At 41.0% G+C, this 17,454-nt stretch overlaps 2 protein-coding genes across 4 annotated transcripts in view; one reads left to right on the top strand and one right to left on the bottom strand.

Moving 5' to 3' along the window:
• Nucleotides 1–14,441, bottom strand: part of zgc:162200 (protein bicaudal D homolog 2) — a 25,191-nt gene extending 10,750 nt beyond the window's left edge. Inside the window, exons 1-7 of one of the 3 annotated variants that reach the window (XM_032520185.1) lie at nucleotides 14,381–14,441; nucleotides 11,016–11,348; nucleotides 7,869–8,081; nucleotides 7,513–7,665; nucleotides 6,459–6,962; nucleotides 4,718–5,593; nucleotides 1,953–2,132 (exon numbers count right to left, since the gene is read on the bottom strand). In XM_032520185.1, coding sequence (XP_032376076.1) covers nucleotides 1,953–2,132; nucleotides 4,718–5,593; nucleotides 6,459–6,962; nucleotides 7,513–7,665; nucleotides 7,869–8,081; nucleotides 11,016–11,267 — 2,178 coding nt within the window. In that variant the 5' untranslated portion in view covers nucleotides 11,268–11,348; nucleotides 14,381–14,441. Of the gene's footprint in view, nucleotides 1–1,952; nucleotides 2,133–4,717; nucleotides 5,594–6,458; nucleotides 6,963–7,512; nucleotides 7,666–7,868; nucleotides 8,082–11,015; nucleotides 11,349–13,160; nucleotides 13,182–13,273; nucleotides 13,543–14,380 lie in introns of those variants that run through there. The other 2 variants (XM_032520184.1, XM_032520186.1) reach the window with 2 other exon arrangements.
• apex2 (APEX nuclease (apurinic/apyrimidinic endonuclease) 2) lies at nucleotides 13,707–17,454 on the top strand. Its single transcript, XM_032520229.1, has 6 exons — nucleotides 13,707–13,925; nucleotides 14,024–14,107; nucleotides 14,367–14,547; nucleotides 14,850–14,993; nucleotides 15,627–15,696; nucleotides 16,226–17,454. The coding sequence occupies exons 1-6, from the start codon at nucleotides 13,739–13,741 to the stop codon at nucleotides 17,303–17,305; spliced, it is 1,746 nt and encodes a 581-aa protein (XP_032376120.1). The 5' UTR covers nucleotides 13,707–13,738; the 3' UTR covers nucleotides 17,306–17,454.

Genomic DNA, 17,454 nt, shown 5'->3' with positions numbered 1-17,454 from the left:
ATTGAAAAACCGTGTGGCATTTGCCAAGGCCCACAGCCTGCTAAAAGGATGGACACTGGAGAAGTGGAAGAAAGTGGATTTTTCAGATGAATCTTCTGTTGAATTACACCACAGTTGCCGCAAATATTGTAGGAGACCTACTGAAGCCCGCATGGATCCAAGATTCACCCAGAAAACAGTGAAGTTTGGTGGCGGAAAAATTATGGTCTGGGGTTACATCCAGTATGGGGGTGTGCGAGAGATCTGCAGGGTGGAAGGCAACATAAAAGTCTCAAATACCAAGAAATCTTAGCTACCTCTTATATTCCCAACCATAAAAGAGGCCAAATTCACCAGCAGGACGGTGCTCCATCGCATACTTCCATCTCCACTTCAAAGTTCCTCAAGGCGAAGAAGATCAAGATGCTCCAGGATTGGCCGGCCCAGTCACCAGACATGAACATCATTGAGCATACGTGGGTTAGGATGAAAGAGGAAGCATGGAAGACCAAACCAAAGAATATTGATGAACCCTGGGAGGCATGCAAGACTGCTTTCCTAGCTATTTCTGATGACTTCATCAATACATTGTAGCTCATGGAAGTCATAAAAGATATTAAATTTGAATCTCACAGCACACACTTTAATTTGCTGACATATTTTAGTTTTTAGAGTAAATTTGTTGAATTTATGTATAAGCGACAAAACTTTTGTCTTGCCAAAATTTGACCTTTCTGTCCTTGTTTAAATAATAAATCTTTTTGTAGTGAAACTAATTTATTTCAGTGCATTGAACATCATTTGGGAGGGTTTTAGCTTTTCATATGAGCTATTTCTTACACCAATTGGTTAATTAAAAGTCAGGTTAATAGCAGGTGTTTCTACAAAATAGATAAGCGACAAGACTTTTGTCAGGGACTGTATGACCTAAATGCAATCAACAATTCAAAACGCCTAATGTTTAAAAATCACAATTACATCAGAAAAACAAACATTGGGCAGGCATAGTCCTTGAAATCCGACTTGAGAGGGTAAACTACTCTATGTGAGCACAGCCCAGAAAACAGATTACCTTGAGTGTTTGTGAGAGAGAGAGAGAGAGAGAGAGAGAGAGAGAGAGAGAGCTAAAGCCTGATTTATAGTTCTGCATACTACGTACAACGTAGAATGCACTAGGTATACGTACGTCGATACGGGCCCTATGCTGTAGTCTGACGTGCACCTCCCCAGAATTGTTACTTCATGTCGTGGCGACGCAGACCACAACAACTGTGATTAGTCCGCTTGGCCGAGGCATGGTAGCTTCGTATTTCCTCTTACTTATTTCCGGCTCTCCATGAACAACATGAAATCAAGTTGATTGTTAACAAAGGGTTTTATGCTACATAGGCTCTGCGTCTACATACTACTATAAATCAGCCTTAAGAGGATATGACAGAAGCAGGTCACGCAGTGCTTGAGCTACAGGAAAGGGGAGGGGGAAGAAAGTTCAATCTCTGAGTAGTGCAACATCACACTGTACTCAAGGTACAGACCTATGTGAGCCCAAGGAAATGTCTAGACAAGACACTTACAATACAGGTCAACCCTAGTGCCTATGTCAAGATAATGTAGTGAAGACCTGTTCTCCTTGTTGGGTCCTTATACAGAATAAGTAAAAATATTGGCAACAGAAGAAAGACTAGATTTCACAACAATCATTCTGTACCAAGAGGGCTGTTGTCACAATGGTTTATACATGCAAAGAAACTGATGTGGGATAGCTTTTATTTTTTATTCCCCACACTTAACTTCCAAAGATTTGGACATTAGAGGATTACATTTTAGAGAAAGTCCCTGAAAGGTCAGGCTGATTAAGAGAAATGCCTGATAGTGAAATACTAGCCAGTTACTACATAGTAAAACTGTTTTAAAATGGTCCAAAGAGACCAAAAGGAAACGTTGTAGAGTGGTCAGTGCTTGCTGGGACCTACCTGTTTGTTAGCCTTGAGGACAGTCCTGAGGGTAGCAATCTGTTCTCTTTTGGTGCTTAGAAGGGACTTGAGTTTTAGTACTTCTTCCATGAGGCTTTCAGCATCCCGCTCCGACTCTCCACTGCTGCTGAACCCTGAGTAAGGCATTGCGCCCCTCTGACGACAGAGGTCCACTGCCACCTGAGAGAACATAAAGACTCAAGTTAAATGTGTTTGTTTCACTGGAAAAATAAAACATTTGTCAAAATCTTACCATGGTTTGTCTCATAGTATTAGAGTGTTTTAATATACAGTACAATCAAAATATCACATTATCATCAACAATGGCCATAACCAAATGTTTTTTAAATGAATAAAATGTATTTCAGAGTTCTAACAACACAGGGTTTTCCCTGCCATTATATGGCCTTTGCTGTTTTTTTGCACAGCGCTTAAAACATAAAAACAACGTGGAGAGCATCTGTAAAGAAGGTTAAGAAACAAATATTTAACAATCTATGACAATGCACAGAACATCAACACCGGTAGAAGCCTACAGTTGTCCGCTGACACGGAGTGTGGAAACTGTGTCAGAGTCTCCTGGACAGGTGAACTGAGACTCCATTTCCGGCTTGTCGGTTAATAATTGGTTAACATTTAATTTCACTGTGCTTTCTTTTGCAAGGCTGACTGCCAAAGATGACCACTTTCTAGCAAATTAATTATCCTGAGGTAAACGTTGGCTATCAGCAGAGATGGCAAAAGTACTCACTTTCCGTACAGATACTTGTGTTAAAAAATACTCTGGCAAAAGTGGAAGTACTGATTAAACTTCTTTACTCAAGTAAAAGTAACAAAGTACAGGCTTGGAAATTTACTTAACGTATAAAAGTAGCCTTGCGAATGATGACCATTTTTTATGCAAAGCTACCCGGAGCACACAAATGTTACTAGAGAGCACGCTGAGGAACTTCAGTGGACATGGAGAACACGGTCTATGTATGGCAATGGCTACATTTTAAATGGATGTCTGCCAATAGGCCTAAAACATAACATATATGATTATCATGACAGAAACTGCGACTGCAGGTTAATTCGATTCTGACTCATTAGTAAGATATGAATTCAGTTGTGATTCTGTGAGAATTCACAGATCCAGTTTCTATTTTTTAATCTTCCCCTCTACATGGATGGCTGTGTGCTCAAATATGGCTTCTGGAAAGAAAATAAAGGATTAAAATATGAATAACTAAACAGACATTAATGAAGAAGTTCCCCAGCACATTTGCCAGGAGTTCTTCTTGATGCCTACTCGTCTCAAACATCTCTCTCAGATAAGGCCGAGGACAATGGGAATGTTTTGCTGCTTGTCTGCTGGATCTCGGTTTTCTTCATTTTCAATCATGTCGCCATCCATACTACTATGTGCTAACGTTAGCGCCATCAAGCCGCAATGATATGCTGTGAATTAATGCAGAATGCCAAATCTGTTGAGCTGTCTTAGTCGTGTGTCAAATGCAACGTACAGTAGATATATTCCCATCCATTTAGATTGAATATGGTATTGATGACGTAAACAATAATAACGATAACTCCAGTGAAATGATGTGAAAGTTGAGGACTAGATTAGGACTGGATTAAAGCTGATTCTGGTTTCCAACTTCGCCCCAGGTGTGTCTGTTAAAACACAGACGGAGACAACTTCTTTCCATCCACTTGTCAATTGAATTACAGTATCTGAAGTTCGGTAAAAAAAAAAAAAAACTCATGCAAATAAAACTGGTAAAACTGTTGATGCTTCATTAAGATCAACGTGCAAAGCTAACAGGTGAAGAACACACGAAAATCACTAGCTAACTTACTTTAAATGTGCATGAACTATAAACCAATAACAGGCTTAAGAGAACTGACAACATATGTAAGTTATAAGACTTACAGTTCTCAAGGACTCACACACACAATCTCAGCTGATTATCCTCTTAACAGCTAGTCTCTTTTTCTTTTCTCTCACTTTTTTCTCCATGTGGCGCGCGCACCCGCTCGCGGTGTGAGGCGAGTGTCCGCGCTATTCTCCGACATGAAAACCTCTTGTACAAAACTAAAGTAACAAGTCAATTTTGTAAAATGAAAGGAGTGGAAAGTACCGATATTCGTGTTAAAATGTAAGAAGTAGAAGTAAAAAGTCGCCACAAAAATAAATAGTAAAGTAAAGTAAAAATATGAGAAAAATTTACTTGAGTACAGTAACGAAGTATTTGTACTTTGTTACCAAGCCTGGGAAGACAGGCTTGCGCCTAGAGCTGGGCAATTTATCAATATCGTGAAATGAGACCAGATATAGTAGATTTTGGACATCGTAATATGGTACAAGTGTTGTCTTTTCCTGGTTTTAAAGGTTGCATTACAGTAGAGTTAAGTCATTTTCTGAACTTACCAGACTGTTGTAACTGTTCAATTATTTGCCTTTACCCACTTAATCATAACCACATTAATGATGATTTATCAAAAATCTCATTGTGTAAATATATTGTGAAAGCACCAGTAGTCAACACTACAATATAGCAGTATCGATATTGAGGTATTTGGTCAAATATATTGTGATATTTGATTTTCTCCATATTGCCCAGCCCTACTTGCACCCAGAAGAAAAGCCTGGCATTTAGTGATCGAGCCACAATGAAGGAGTTAGCACTGGCTATAACTTTCAGTTCACAAACAATCAAGTAGTAGAGTAGTACTCTAAATAATGTCTGACATACTGTATGTGATAAGCAGTGCTGTCTTACCCGGAGGTGTTTGATCTGGCAACGGATGACCGCTACCAAGTTACGGACATTTGAAGGGTCCCTGAAATCCAGGGTGGGGGATCCAGGGCAATTGGGAGAGTCTCCGCTGGCTCCTGCACTGTCCACCTCCCCCATGAACTGCAATGCTGAAGCTTTGGAGCTAAACATGTCATTGGCTCGCGGTTTCTTCTGGGAGTTGTTCTGGGGGTAGACGTAGTGTGACCTTCGGGCACTACTTCCTCCAACACTTGCCCTGGCACCATCCCGGTAGTAGTCCAGGGTGACTCGTTTGGGTGTCAGGTTGTTGCACACGCAGATGTGGTGATAGAGGTTGGACAGCTCCTCAGAGAAAGCAAGCAGCTCTTCCTGGGCAACGCTCAAGTGCCCTTCAGAATCAATGGCTACTTTCCGTGTAGCTCCAATCTCCTTCTCCAGCTCACTGATGCGCTCCTGGTCCTGCTTGCTGGACTTGATGCATTGACGGATCTTGTCAGCTAGCTCCTGGGCCTCTGCCCTCCAACGATCCTTCTCTTGCTTGTATCTGTGCTCCAGGGTGTTATAACGAGTTCCTGCTTGAGAAAGTTCATCCCGCAGCTTCAGAAGCTCTTCACTGGCCGAACGCATGCGTGCCTCCAGCACCTCTTTGCTCTTGGTGTCTACCTCATAATCGAAGGCTGCATTGCTGCCGCCTCCATTCTCATCATCTCCCCTGCTGTCTGCCTCCTGGTTGTGCTGCTGGCTGCTGTGCACAGCTTCCAGCTGTTGAGTGAGAGATCCAACCTTGTCTGCTTGCTGACTGAGTGCCTGTTTGGACATTACCAGCTGCATTTGCAGTTCCTCCACCTTGCTCACCAGACTGGACTTCTCTCGGTCTGCCTGCATACCAAGACACCAAGAGAGATGAAAACCTTGAGACGTATGAACATACGGTATACGTCTTAAATTTGCTAAAATTTAAAGCTGCTCATTTGTTGAATAATAATCAATTTCTGTTGTAAGCCAGTCAAATACTAATTGTTAATCATTTTCCATAAAACAGGACAGTTCTCTGTAAAGTACATTTCTCCCCCCACCACCTTTAATCTTAATGCATTTTTTATGTAAGACACTGGCCAACCCCATTCAGCTCCACACCAAACATCTGGTGGGTAGGAGCTTTCTAACTCAACCCCCAATTTAAGTGCATCATTAATAATATATGTCCCTCACAGGGATGACAGATCAAGACATTCTTATTTTTCTTAAGTACACTTTATATGTGAGGCACAAATGGATCAGGTGACAGTTGACTAAATTGCTTGGTGCAGATGTTTTTTTCTTTTAGATAGAAAGTCTATTCCTTCACCAACATCCAGGGGATGTGGTTTGAGGCAGGAAGCAACAGATATCCACGTCAACAGCCTAGACATACAAACCAACCTGTATGACATTTTCACTACTCAGCCTGATAAGAATAGATACTTTCACAACATAAATGCAGTTTCGTTAATCACAGAGGAATTAAAATATACACTGTGTTCTATGTTAAGGAGAGCATAGTGTAGTAGCAGAAGTAGTGTACAGGATATTATTAAGTTCTCACAAAATGGCATTACTTATCTTGCCATTGTACTTTTTCTTGATTTACATAACACATGTAAATACTGCCCCCTTTATCTTTTTGTGGCAATACTTGATAATAATCATAATTCAATCATATTAATACATTTAAGAGAGGGACACATGTTGTCCTGTTACCTACCTGTAGGAGTTGCTGTTTTAGTTTCTGACTGTCGGAAAAGTGTAGCTCACTCAACAAGTCTGACACCAGCCCAGAAGCAGGAGCACGCAGGAATACGTCACTGTTGCGTGGAGTGGAGTAGCGATGGATGAGGCCATTACTTTTGGAGCCCCCCAAGTGAGGAGGGTGAGCAGAACTGGGAGCAGAACCAGGACCATTATTAATGCCGCTGTCCTGATCCTCTCCCTCGCCCTCTACCCCCTGGCCCTCCTCCTGGCTGTCATCCAGCTGATCCAAGTGGAGCTCCAAGTTCCCCACAGAATCAAAGGGGTTAAGGGTCAGGGCAGAGAGCTCTCGCCGCAGACAGTTCTTCTGCTCCCTCTCCTCCTTCAGGGCTTCCAGGGCCTCATCCAGTTGCCTCTCTGCTATCTCCCTCAGCCTTTCAGCCTCTTCCATCTGAGCTCGCAGCTCCTCCTGCACCTCGTTCTTTTGGGTCAGCTCCAGCTTTATTGATTCAAATTCAACCTGAAATGGGATAAGGAACACAACAAGAGTTATTTTCAAGTCTTTTTCACACATATTTTAGCCCAAACCCGCAAGCATAACTATCACTGCATTCAGAAGAATACTGTTATAGAGACACACCCAGATGGTCTAAGGATGACAACCACCAATTCCACTTTCTCTTGAAAATGGATATGTACAGTTCCTTCCACTGGTGTAATTTAAATCCTCTATATTTTCCTTATGTTATATTTCTATCCAGTATACACCCAGTATGCATAAAACAAGCTGTGGAAGCTACTGCCCCCCCCAACCGGCCTATCCAGTCTCTTCAACCTTGGCCAATTTGTATCCGAATTGTAAAGTTGTGTCAACCAACGTGACAGAGATTAGAACTGTGTTTCATACAAAGCTGTTTTGCTCTCATGCAGGGAAGGTGAATGCAGTGCAGTACAACGATGACTTTACAATAGTGTGTTAACAGACACCTACATGTACTCGACTAACACAAATAGTCTATTGTATAGTATGTTAAAACAAATGTAGTAAAAAGAACTGAATGATAACTGACCTGGTTTTCCTTGAGCACAGACACCTGTTTTTGGAGAGATATGTTCTCATCTTCTAGCTCGCCATTGTCCTGCAACTGACGCAGCTCACGTATTTTATATTCCTTCATCTCCTCCCTCTGATGGCCCTTTTCGGCCTCCAGACACTCACACTCCTATAAGACACAATCCACTGTTAAATCACTTTAAAGCACAACTTTTAAACTTCCAAATTACCAATTTATTGTCATGCACAGTTCATTTTACTTTAGGAACGAGGCTCAGCGGTTCAGGGTTCGATCGCATGTATCATGACAAGAGGAACTAGTAGTATACAGTATGACACCAGTATGCAGGTGCACTGAGCGAGCCTCCATACCTTTTTTAGCTGGGTGGTGACCCCCCCCAGTCTATCTATCTCTGCATGGGCATTGCTCAAAGCAAGGCGCGCTTGCTTGAGCTCTGCCTGGACTTCCTCCAACCGGGTTGCCATGGCAGCCTCCTTAGTAGCAGTCTCCTGCAGCAGGTTCTCCTCCCGGCACTCTCCATCAGCAGCTGCACGCTTCTGGCTGCTCACAGAATCTGCAAATGCCTTTACACAAAAAACAACAATGGTTAAGGCAAGAGCAAAGCCTACAGTATTTAGAAGGCCAAATGCATGCACGTTAAACATAGGAACAATATTGCAGTGCTGAAAGACAAAATAATTCATGCTGTGCTATATTAACAAAGAAATATAAACAAGAAATAGGACTTTACTGACAACTATGACGTTATGGTAAACCTAATTAGTGAAGAAATGGCTGTTATAGTTTGGTAACAAGACACCTTAGCAGCAGCTTTAACACCGTTTCACACTGTATTTGTATCTAGCCAATGTGATACAATGAGCCAAAAGTATTACGCATCTTAGTTAGCACGGTAATGGTTAGCAGGCATTTCTCCACAGCTTGCCTTGACACATTATGCATCACTGACTGCAGATTAAATAACTATCAAAAAAAAGGTATTAGGTATGAAAAGAACATGCTACTAAACACGCTCAACTGATCATGGTGGTGTGGTTATGTAATGCTAATTCACAACACATGAGTCCGATCTGTTGTGCTAAAACCCTGCCAAAGCCTAGGTAGGTTAACAGCCAAGACATTTATGCAGCTTATACAAAATAGCTGAAATTCTGTACCACTTTGTCCCTTAAGACATGAAGAGCTTTGCTTGATATGTGTTTATAAATAATTAGGATGGAACAGTTTTATTCTTATTCTGGCACACATTTATTGCTAAATTTCCAACTGCGTGTAAGCAGGATCTTTAACATCTCATTTTAAAAAGATGGATGAAACAATTGCAGAAACAATAATCTGCCCACATGGCAGGATTACATTTATGAGATTACCTTCTTATATACAAAAGCCTGTTTCAACAACACTAATTACATTTATGGTTGATCTGGTGCATTTGTGACAAAGTTAAAAATCAGGAAACAATATCATGAACCCCCAACACATCAGTAATTTGCATGTCAACTAGAGCTGTCAAACTTTCTCTAATATCATAAGAAAAAAATGTTTATATTATATAATAATATTTGAATATTTAATGCACAAATGCAGCCTGTAAAATAAGATGTACTACACTACTCAGGCATTTGTATTGTCAATGCCTCTATAAGCATGTGGTTGTTGTTACACATTTTGTCCACTAGAGGGACTCCTAACATTAGCCTGGCCTTAAAGGGGACGTACGTCATGGCGCTTTGCAAGCAAATTTGTTAACATTGATTTTCCACCACGAGCACACAGCGACAAACACAAATCAACAGAGAACTCTGTAATAAAACATTATCTAACGTGTAGCGAAGCGGCTGTGTTGTAAAGGCTTACGGTGCTCGGTTAGCATAACAACATCACGTTAGAAAGCCCAGCCAAAACGATTTGTGATAAACTAATAAACTATGCTAATGGAATTAACAACTAAGCCAAATGGTGCTGTCACTACCATTTTAGTGATTTATAAGCAACCTGTTTCTTGCAGATTTTCATGTTACAGAGAATGCAAACAGCTATTAGAAGTTAATATATAAAGTCAAAGCTACCTGACAGCTGTAGGGCAGCTACCATAAACTATAGCCGTCTCAATTAAGCTCTCAGCAAAGCTAACGTTACTATAACTCGCGACACAGCTAGGAAACAAGAAGAAGCTAACTAATGTTAACATAAGCACTTTTGCTTGGTGGATGTTGATTTTAAAGTAATGTTGAAACTATTTACTGTCCTTTGTCCCATTTCCAACCACAGCCTGTCACTCCCCCCTGTATATGTGACATGAGGGACATGTGCGAGTAGGCCAAGGCGAGAAGAGGAGATTAGCTAACGTTAGCCAACATTTATAAAAGACACATTCAAATAGTAATTTCAGCATTTGAATAGTATTGAATTTTTTTTTTACTATTCAAATTATACTCAACTTTTAGTATTTGTTTCAATAGCTAATGTCAACACTACCACAGGCTTAAGAATCTTATAAATATTTCCACAAAATGCAACTTTAAAAGAGAGAAATTCACTGTCAGCTAAAGTACAACTGTACAAAGTATATTTCACTTTTATAAAAACAAATGATGGAGAGGTTTTCAATATTACTGTGCAATGGTCAATTATTTAAATAGAAAGTGAGATAATTAAAAACAAAATACTGGGAAGCACATGTGGCAATTTCAATACATCTGTGAAAGAGATGGATTTCATGTAAATCCGAGCTTTGACATATTGGTAATCTTTTCATCTTGAATATCCGGCAATAACCTTATTAATTTCTTAATAATATGAAGTTAAGTTTCAAAATTAGTTTAAGATGAAGAGAGAAAATGTTATACTTTAAAAGCATAGGATATTCTGACTATGGCTGTTGAATTTCCAGTACGGTGTTCCACATCTGATGACATCAGCATCAGATGACATGCAAGAGCAAAACTGACTCTGCATGCAATCACAAGCCTCTTTATTGAAAGTATAACATGAGGTCAGTGCTGTAAACAGAACTGTCATTGTAGTAGGAGAAAAACCATTACCAAAATGCAATGAAGGGATGTGCAATCAAATTCACGTCATAGGTCACTGGTTCATATAAAGAGACAAGAACCGTATCGTTATAGGACTACACTGCGAGCAGCTCATTGGCTGTTAAACTTAAATGGTCAGATTAAATGAATAGCATTTCCATTGTGACTGCATAACTATTTGTCCAACTTTGTAGGTGACAGCAGGTAATCTACAAATAATTTTTGTACAATTTCTTTTATGTATCATGCATTAACGCAAAGGTATATTACATTTGCTTGCATATTTCTTACAGGTGAAAAAGAAATAGGTTACTTTTACCGTGCAAAAGCAATTTGTAAAGAAAGAAAGGTCATAAAGCAGTAGTTTGTTACTGGTAAATACCATGTGGAATGCTGGGGGTATGAGAACTACGCAAGCCTGGTGTTGTCTAAATATAACTAGAAAGCCTTAGGTGTTCCTACCTCTTTGAGCTGCTGTAGCTCCCCTTTGAGGGTTTCATGCTCCTCTTCTAGCTGCCTGTATTTAATCTTGAGAGCACTACTTTCCTCCAGCACCACCAGGCCATAGCGAGCTGCCTGTAGCTTCTCCTCTGTGGCCTCCTGGAGCTCCAGAGTCAGTCGTACCACCTCAGTCTTCAAGTCTCTGCTCCCCATCTCAGCCTCTTCTTCGCTCTCTGGTGCTGCACCGGCTGAGTCTGCATCTGCCTCCAGCATCCTTGCTTGACTTCCCACTTGTCTGTCAATGTTCTACTGGGAGACCTGCCTCCTTTACTTGCCCACTCTCATCACTCCACACTACAAAAGGAGAAAACACAAAGATGGTTATTATGTAAACTTCTTACAACAATGGCCAGGGTGGGAAAGAGGTTTTGTAAAAGTCATTTTGTGCCACCAATTGAGCTAACTGCATAAGGCAAAATTAACTTGGAAATTGGTTGAATGGAAACTACTCTCTTTTCAGCTCAAAAAGCCAAATCACCACTAGAAACAAAAACGAAGTCATAAATGACCTACTGTTACAGTACATACAGTTTGTATGTAGTTAGTTAATAAAACTAACAGGAGTGTAAAGACTCACTCAAACAAATCGGTATCTGGTTGTATTATCACAGATACGGCACAGAGTCCAAGTCAACTGAGCTCAAAAAATAAAAACCAGTGTCCTTCGTCTGGGAACATTCTGGCTTCAAAAAAGATGATTTAGAACAATGACATTAATTATCGTTCCTTTTTTCAAGGAAAAATGTACAATTAATCGTGATTTTGGTTTTAGATCATATTGTGCAGACCTCGATATGGCTACATCGACACACAGACCTCTGCATCGACCAAGATTCGGCCGAGGGCCCAGCTCTAATGTTAGGAATGGGTTGACTGAAGTTTTGCTGTCAATTAAACGAAGCTGCGACGGTGTGCGCAATGCTGTTGAAAGAGACGGGTAGTGTGTTTATGTGTGACTAAACAAAAGCCTCACCATTTGTGTGATGGCAGAGACCAGCCAATCAGTGCCTTTGTTTGGGTTTGCAGAAAAAACGTGCAGATTTGACTATTAACTAACTAAAGTTAGCGGTGAAAGTGGCTGAGAGGAATACATGTAGATATTGTATATTGGACTAGCTGCAGTCTGAGTCCATCCATGTGTGCTTTCATAAACATGAGAAGATTGGTATAAATATTTATAGATATGTATTTGGGTGTGTAAAGTTTATATTGATGTTTATGTATTCTAAGACGTTCAGTGTGACATTAGCATAAATATACGCTTTCTGCATGCTCAATGAATGTGTGTAAATGTATTAACTGTATCTATCCGATTGAATCACATCTCATCGTAGCGCACCAAATCGTTTCAACATCAAATCAAACTGTATACCTATAAAAGAGAGATGCACAGCCATAATAACTAATAATTTGTACCTACAACTAGCATAATAAAAGCCAAAGTCAAAGTTAAATGCCGTGTTCAATTAAACTCGTTGGCCTTCAACATCAGCAACATTGCATAGCATTAGTATCTGCTTAGCTAATGTTAGCTTCACAGTCATGACAGGTGGTTGAAGTACCGTATCCTAGTGTCCTATGCAAAGTAACGTTAACTAGCTGTGGAAACAGAACGGATTACGGTTTCTTCGACCACCCGTACTGACTGGGTGGGGCGTACTTCCCCCCACTGCCTCATGTCCTCTTCTTTGACCGAAGATGGAAACACCAGCCGTGTTGTCCGGTGCCAAGTGATGCATCCCATAAGCATCTGTTCCTCCTAGCCCTCAAACTATCTGTCGCATCAACCGAGAGTAAATTCACTGACGTAAAAATGTTGGTATTCTTCATGCTCCATCTAATTCCAAAGTAAGCTGGTGTCCTAAGTGACGAATAATATTTATGGCAGTGATACGAAATCTAAGACGACACCAGACTGGGAACAGGATATGGCCGGACAGCTAACGTTAACGTTAGCAAGAGTGACGTTAGCGTTAGTTTCCAACAGCAAACGACACCACAATGCAACACATAATGTCGAGTTGAAGAATTAAGCAAACAACAGCTTAGTGGCTTTGTATTTAACGTCCCTTACATTTAAAATAGGCGTAACGGAATGGACATTACATTGCCCCGGTTAAAGCAGTTGTTCTCCTCCGGTGGTAACGTCAGTCGGATCCTGTCAGACAAGCTAATTAGCTAACGCTAGATAGCGACGATTGGCCAAACTAGCTACTCACCCTCTGGTTTTATTTCAAAGATGGGGCTTGCCAGTTGCAAGCAAACGTCCCCTGTGTACTTCCTGCGTAAACAGTCAACAGCAGCGGTTGCTAATCACGATAGTAGTCAGGTGTACCAGCCTTAGACAGTTAAAGACCAGCCCAGGTTACTGAACAGCCGCTTCCCTTCCTCCCACCGGCTCTCTGGTTTCACAGTGGTGTCAAAAGCGCGCCGAAAACGTGAAAGCACGATTTACCCCCCCTAGCTAGGCAACTGCGCAATGCAATTACACCAGAATGTCTTTATTTTTAGTTTCTTGGTGGATAGGGACTTTGCGGGTTATTTAGATATCGAAATGTAACATCAAAGCAAAAAAATCTACTATTTTATTTTATGAAAAAACACGAAAAAAGGAGAAACAATGAAAGAATAGTGAAGAAATACACTTCCGCTCGTACTTCTCCTTGCTTCCTTTTTACTTCCGGATGTTCACATTCTGGCTGCAGTCAAACAACCTGTCTAGATGCAAACAACGTTACCCTCCGTGGTTTAACACAATGAAGATCGTTACTTGGAACATAAATGGTATAAGGACTTTCAGAGGCGGCATTAAAACGGCTCTTGATTCACTGGACGCAGACATTATCTGTGTTCAAGAGACTAAAGTGACAAGTAAGTGGTGTTAGCAAAACGTGGCGGCGGCTGTTATTTAATACTCCGAAGTCTGTCTATTAGAAATACAAGTTAAACCCCAAATGTGTCCCCCGCAGGAGACTTGCTTGATGAAAGAACTGCCATTGTTGATGGCTACAACTCCTATTTCAGCTTCAGTCGAGGACGCAGCGGCTATTCAGGTTCATTACAAAGTCAACAATTCAGTTTGTGTCTTTGAATCATAACTGTGGCCTACTGTTTTCTCTTCTAAATTATATTTAGTTTACCCACACAAAAAGACACATTACCCATAATTAAATTCACGTTCCCATAATTAACATTTTAAACTTGAATGGGCACTTACAAAAGATCCCTGCCCATTGTTACACACGTTCTTAGTTGCTACTGACACTACACCATACAAACTAACAATTCACCTCCCATTCCTGACATGCACAGGGGTTGCCACTTACTGTAAAGACAGTGCCACTCCATTTGCTGCTGAGGAGGGTCTCACGGGTCTGCTGACCAACCATGAAGGGGCTGTTGGGTGCTATGGTGACCAGACTGAGTTCTGTAGCAAGGAGCTGCAGCTTTTGGACAACGAAGGACGAGCTGTTATCACTCAGCACAGAATCATGTAAAAGAAAAACATTCTACTTGGCTTATTTGATGTTTTATGTAGGCTACTGCATTGGGTAATTCTCTCTGTTCATCCACTCTCATATTAATATATCTTATCTAAAATATCTCATAAATGCAATAAAAACCCCTTGCAATCTTTACTAGCAGCCAGATTTTGATCAATTTGATCAGTTTCCTCTTACAATAATTGTTGATCAAAAATACTGATACCACAAGGGAGAGCCGAATGTGTGTGTACATTTTGTAAATTAGCTGTAGATTACTGGGCCTCTTTTTGACTATGTATTTCCCCCACAGGTGTCAGGACAAAGAGCAAACTGTTACTGTAATCAATGTATACTGTCCTCGGGCTGACCCTGAAAAGCCAGAGCGAAAGCAGTTCAAACTGCAGTTTTACAAGTTGCTTCAGAGTCGGGCTGAGGCTATACTGAAAGAAGGGAGGTGAGAGTTTCCACAGATTATAAATAAAGATTGTTGTTACAATAAGGGCACAGGGGTCTGTTTCAGGAAGGAGGTTTAACAAACTCTAATGTCTCTACTCTAAAAACTCTGATGTCTGAGTTTATTTATCTTGAGATGGGAAACCGAGTTTTTGGTTCTAGAACAGCTGATTCGAGTTGGTTGACTCAGAGTTAAGCGCATGCACCACTCCAATGAAAAGGCAGCATTAATGGAGCAATGAGTCTGCAAATGACCATGGTAACAACCACAAACAAACTGGTTGGCGGAAATACTTATACATATGGCGAGTTTGAACATGTATTTACTTAAAAAGCATCATGGTGGCTGCTGTAAAATTGCTGCTTGAGTCAATCCGCAAGTTTATATAGTGTATTAATTTCATATTTAATCCCAGGTAACCTATAATATTACTGGTGAAAACTGGAATGGTAGTAGGCTACACTATAATTTAAGGTGTGTTTCTCAAATGGAAAAAAATAAAAATGTGGTAAAAGAAGCATTACATAGTTAATTCTTGCATTGACAGTCGTATTTTGAGAGTTTTTGCTTACTCTGTTATCCCCTCTCCTCTTTCAATTCTGAGTTAATGTTTTTTTCTCTTCTATTTTTCAGCCGTGTGATTGTTTTAGGAGATGTAAATACATCTCACCGGCAAATAGACTACTGTGACCCCAGTGATGTTGTAAGTAAGTTTAGAATACTGTCAATCAATGTTTTGTTTTTGAATTTTGTCTTTTTTGCCTATTCGATATCTTGAGAGTTAAATGAAAGATTGATTCCACTCTCTTGTCTTTATGGTAAATATGAAGTTAAAGACAGCAACTGGTTAGTTTAGCTCAGCATTAAAGAGTGGAAACGGTAAGCATGGCTCTGTTCAAAGTACCTTTAAATCTAATATTTCATCTGTGTAATCGTGTCAAAAACAGAAGTGAAAAAACAGGTTTCAGTGTTAACTACCCAGCTGTTTCCCTCTGCTTCTGATTGCTAAGCTAAGCTAACAGCTTCCTGGATGTACCTTCATAATTAACAAAAAGAGACGAGAGCGGTATCAATCTCAGCAAGGAAGCAAACTAGTGTGCCCTTTAATATGAGGGCATGATTTAATATTGCATAAAACTGGCAGCGTTACGTTTAAGCCAAATGTGCACAGTCTATGCATGCATATTCATAATAATGAAACTCCACCTGCTTTGTTTTTCTCTGTTACTTAGGATGATTTTGGTGAAAACCCCGGTAGGAAATGGCTGAATGGCTTTTTACGCAGTGGCATACGAGAGGCAGAGGAAATGAATGAGCAGGAACCTGGTGAAGAATCTGAGGTAACCTCAACAGATCCCACCGACAGTGGAAAATTTGTGGATACCTTCCGCTATTTCCACCCAACTCGCACCAGCGCCTTCACATGCTGGTCCACTCTCACTGGAGCGCGGCAGACCAACTATGGCACACGCATTGACTATATATTTGCTGATTGCCAGCTAGCCAAGGAGCAGTTTGTGGCAGCAGACATCAGGCCAGAGGTGGAGGGGTCGGACCATTGCCCTGTGTGGGGCCAACTGAGCTGCTCTCTCGTCTCCAGCTCCAAGCCTCCCCTCCTCTGTACATGCTACCTGCCAGAGTTCGCTGGCAAGCAGCAGAAACTCTCCCGCTTCCTTGTTAAGGTGGATCAAAAATCAATTCAGCCTGAGCTGAGGGATGCATTACCGGGATCTCAAGAAGAGGAGGAAAGGAGGGAGAATTTAAACCCTTCCACAGCTGGGATCGTCTTTGGTAAAAAACGGTTATTAACATCAGACTGTGTTGTCCCAAAGGGGAAAAAGACTAAGACAGTTAAGACCTCTTCTAAGCCACAGGGCAGCCTCCTTTCCTTTTTCAAACCCAAACTCACAAATGTTGTTACCTCATCACAGAGCTCTCAAAAAGCGCCCACAACTAGTGAGATCGGCGTACCTGTAGATACTGAGCCTGTCTCTGGTTCACAACAGCAGTGCAGCAGCACCATGGAGGAAAGTGACAAGCCAATGAAGACAACACAGTTAACCCCACAGCCCTCTGTGGGATGCTCAGGTGCCAAGAAAGGGGCATCGTTAGTGTTTTGGAAGTCAGTGCTTCATGGACCTCCCCCACCCCCCCCTTGTAAGGTCCATAGGGAACCATGTGTGCTTCGTACTGTAAAGAAGGAGGGTCCAAACATGGGCAAACAGTTCTTTGTGTGTGCCCGTCCTCAGGGACTTGCCTCCAACCCCGAAGCTCGGTGTAATTTCTTTGCGTGGGTCGACAAGGGGAAGTGACATGTTCACTATCTGACTCGTCATTAAAATCTCTAGCTCAAACAAGTATTTTTATACTACTACAGAGATCGAACATTTCACAGATTTTAATTGTTGACTGTGTTTTCTTCTTTGCTAACATTTAATATTAAAAGACAGTAGTTTTCTAA

This window comes from Etheostoma spectabile, chromosome 7 (genome assembly GCF_008692095.1).
Source record: "Etheostoma spectabile isolate EspeVRDwgs_2016 chromosome 7, UIUC_Espe_1.0, whole genome shotgun sequence".
NCBI classification, from domain to species: domain Eukaryota; kingdom Metazoa; phylum Chordata; class Actinopteri; order Perciformes; family Percidae; genus Etheostoma; species Etheostoma spectabile.
Note: the sequence above shows the minus strand (reverse complement) of the source record. Positions and strands in the feature narration are given on the sequence as shown.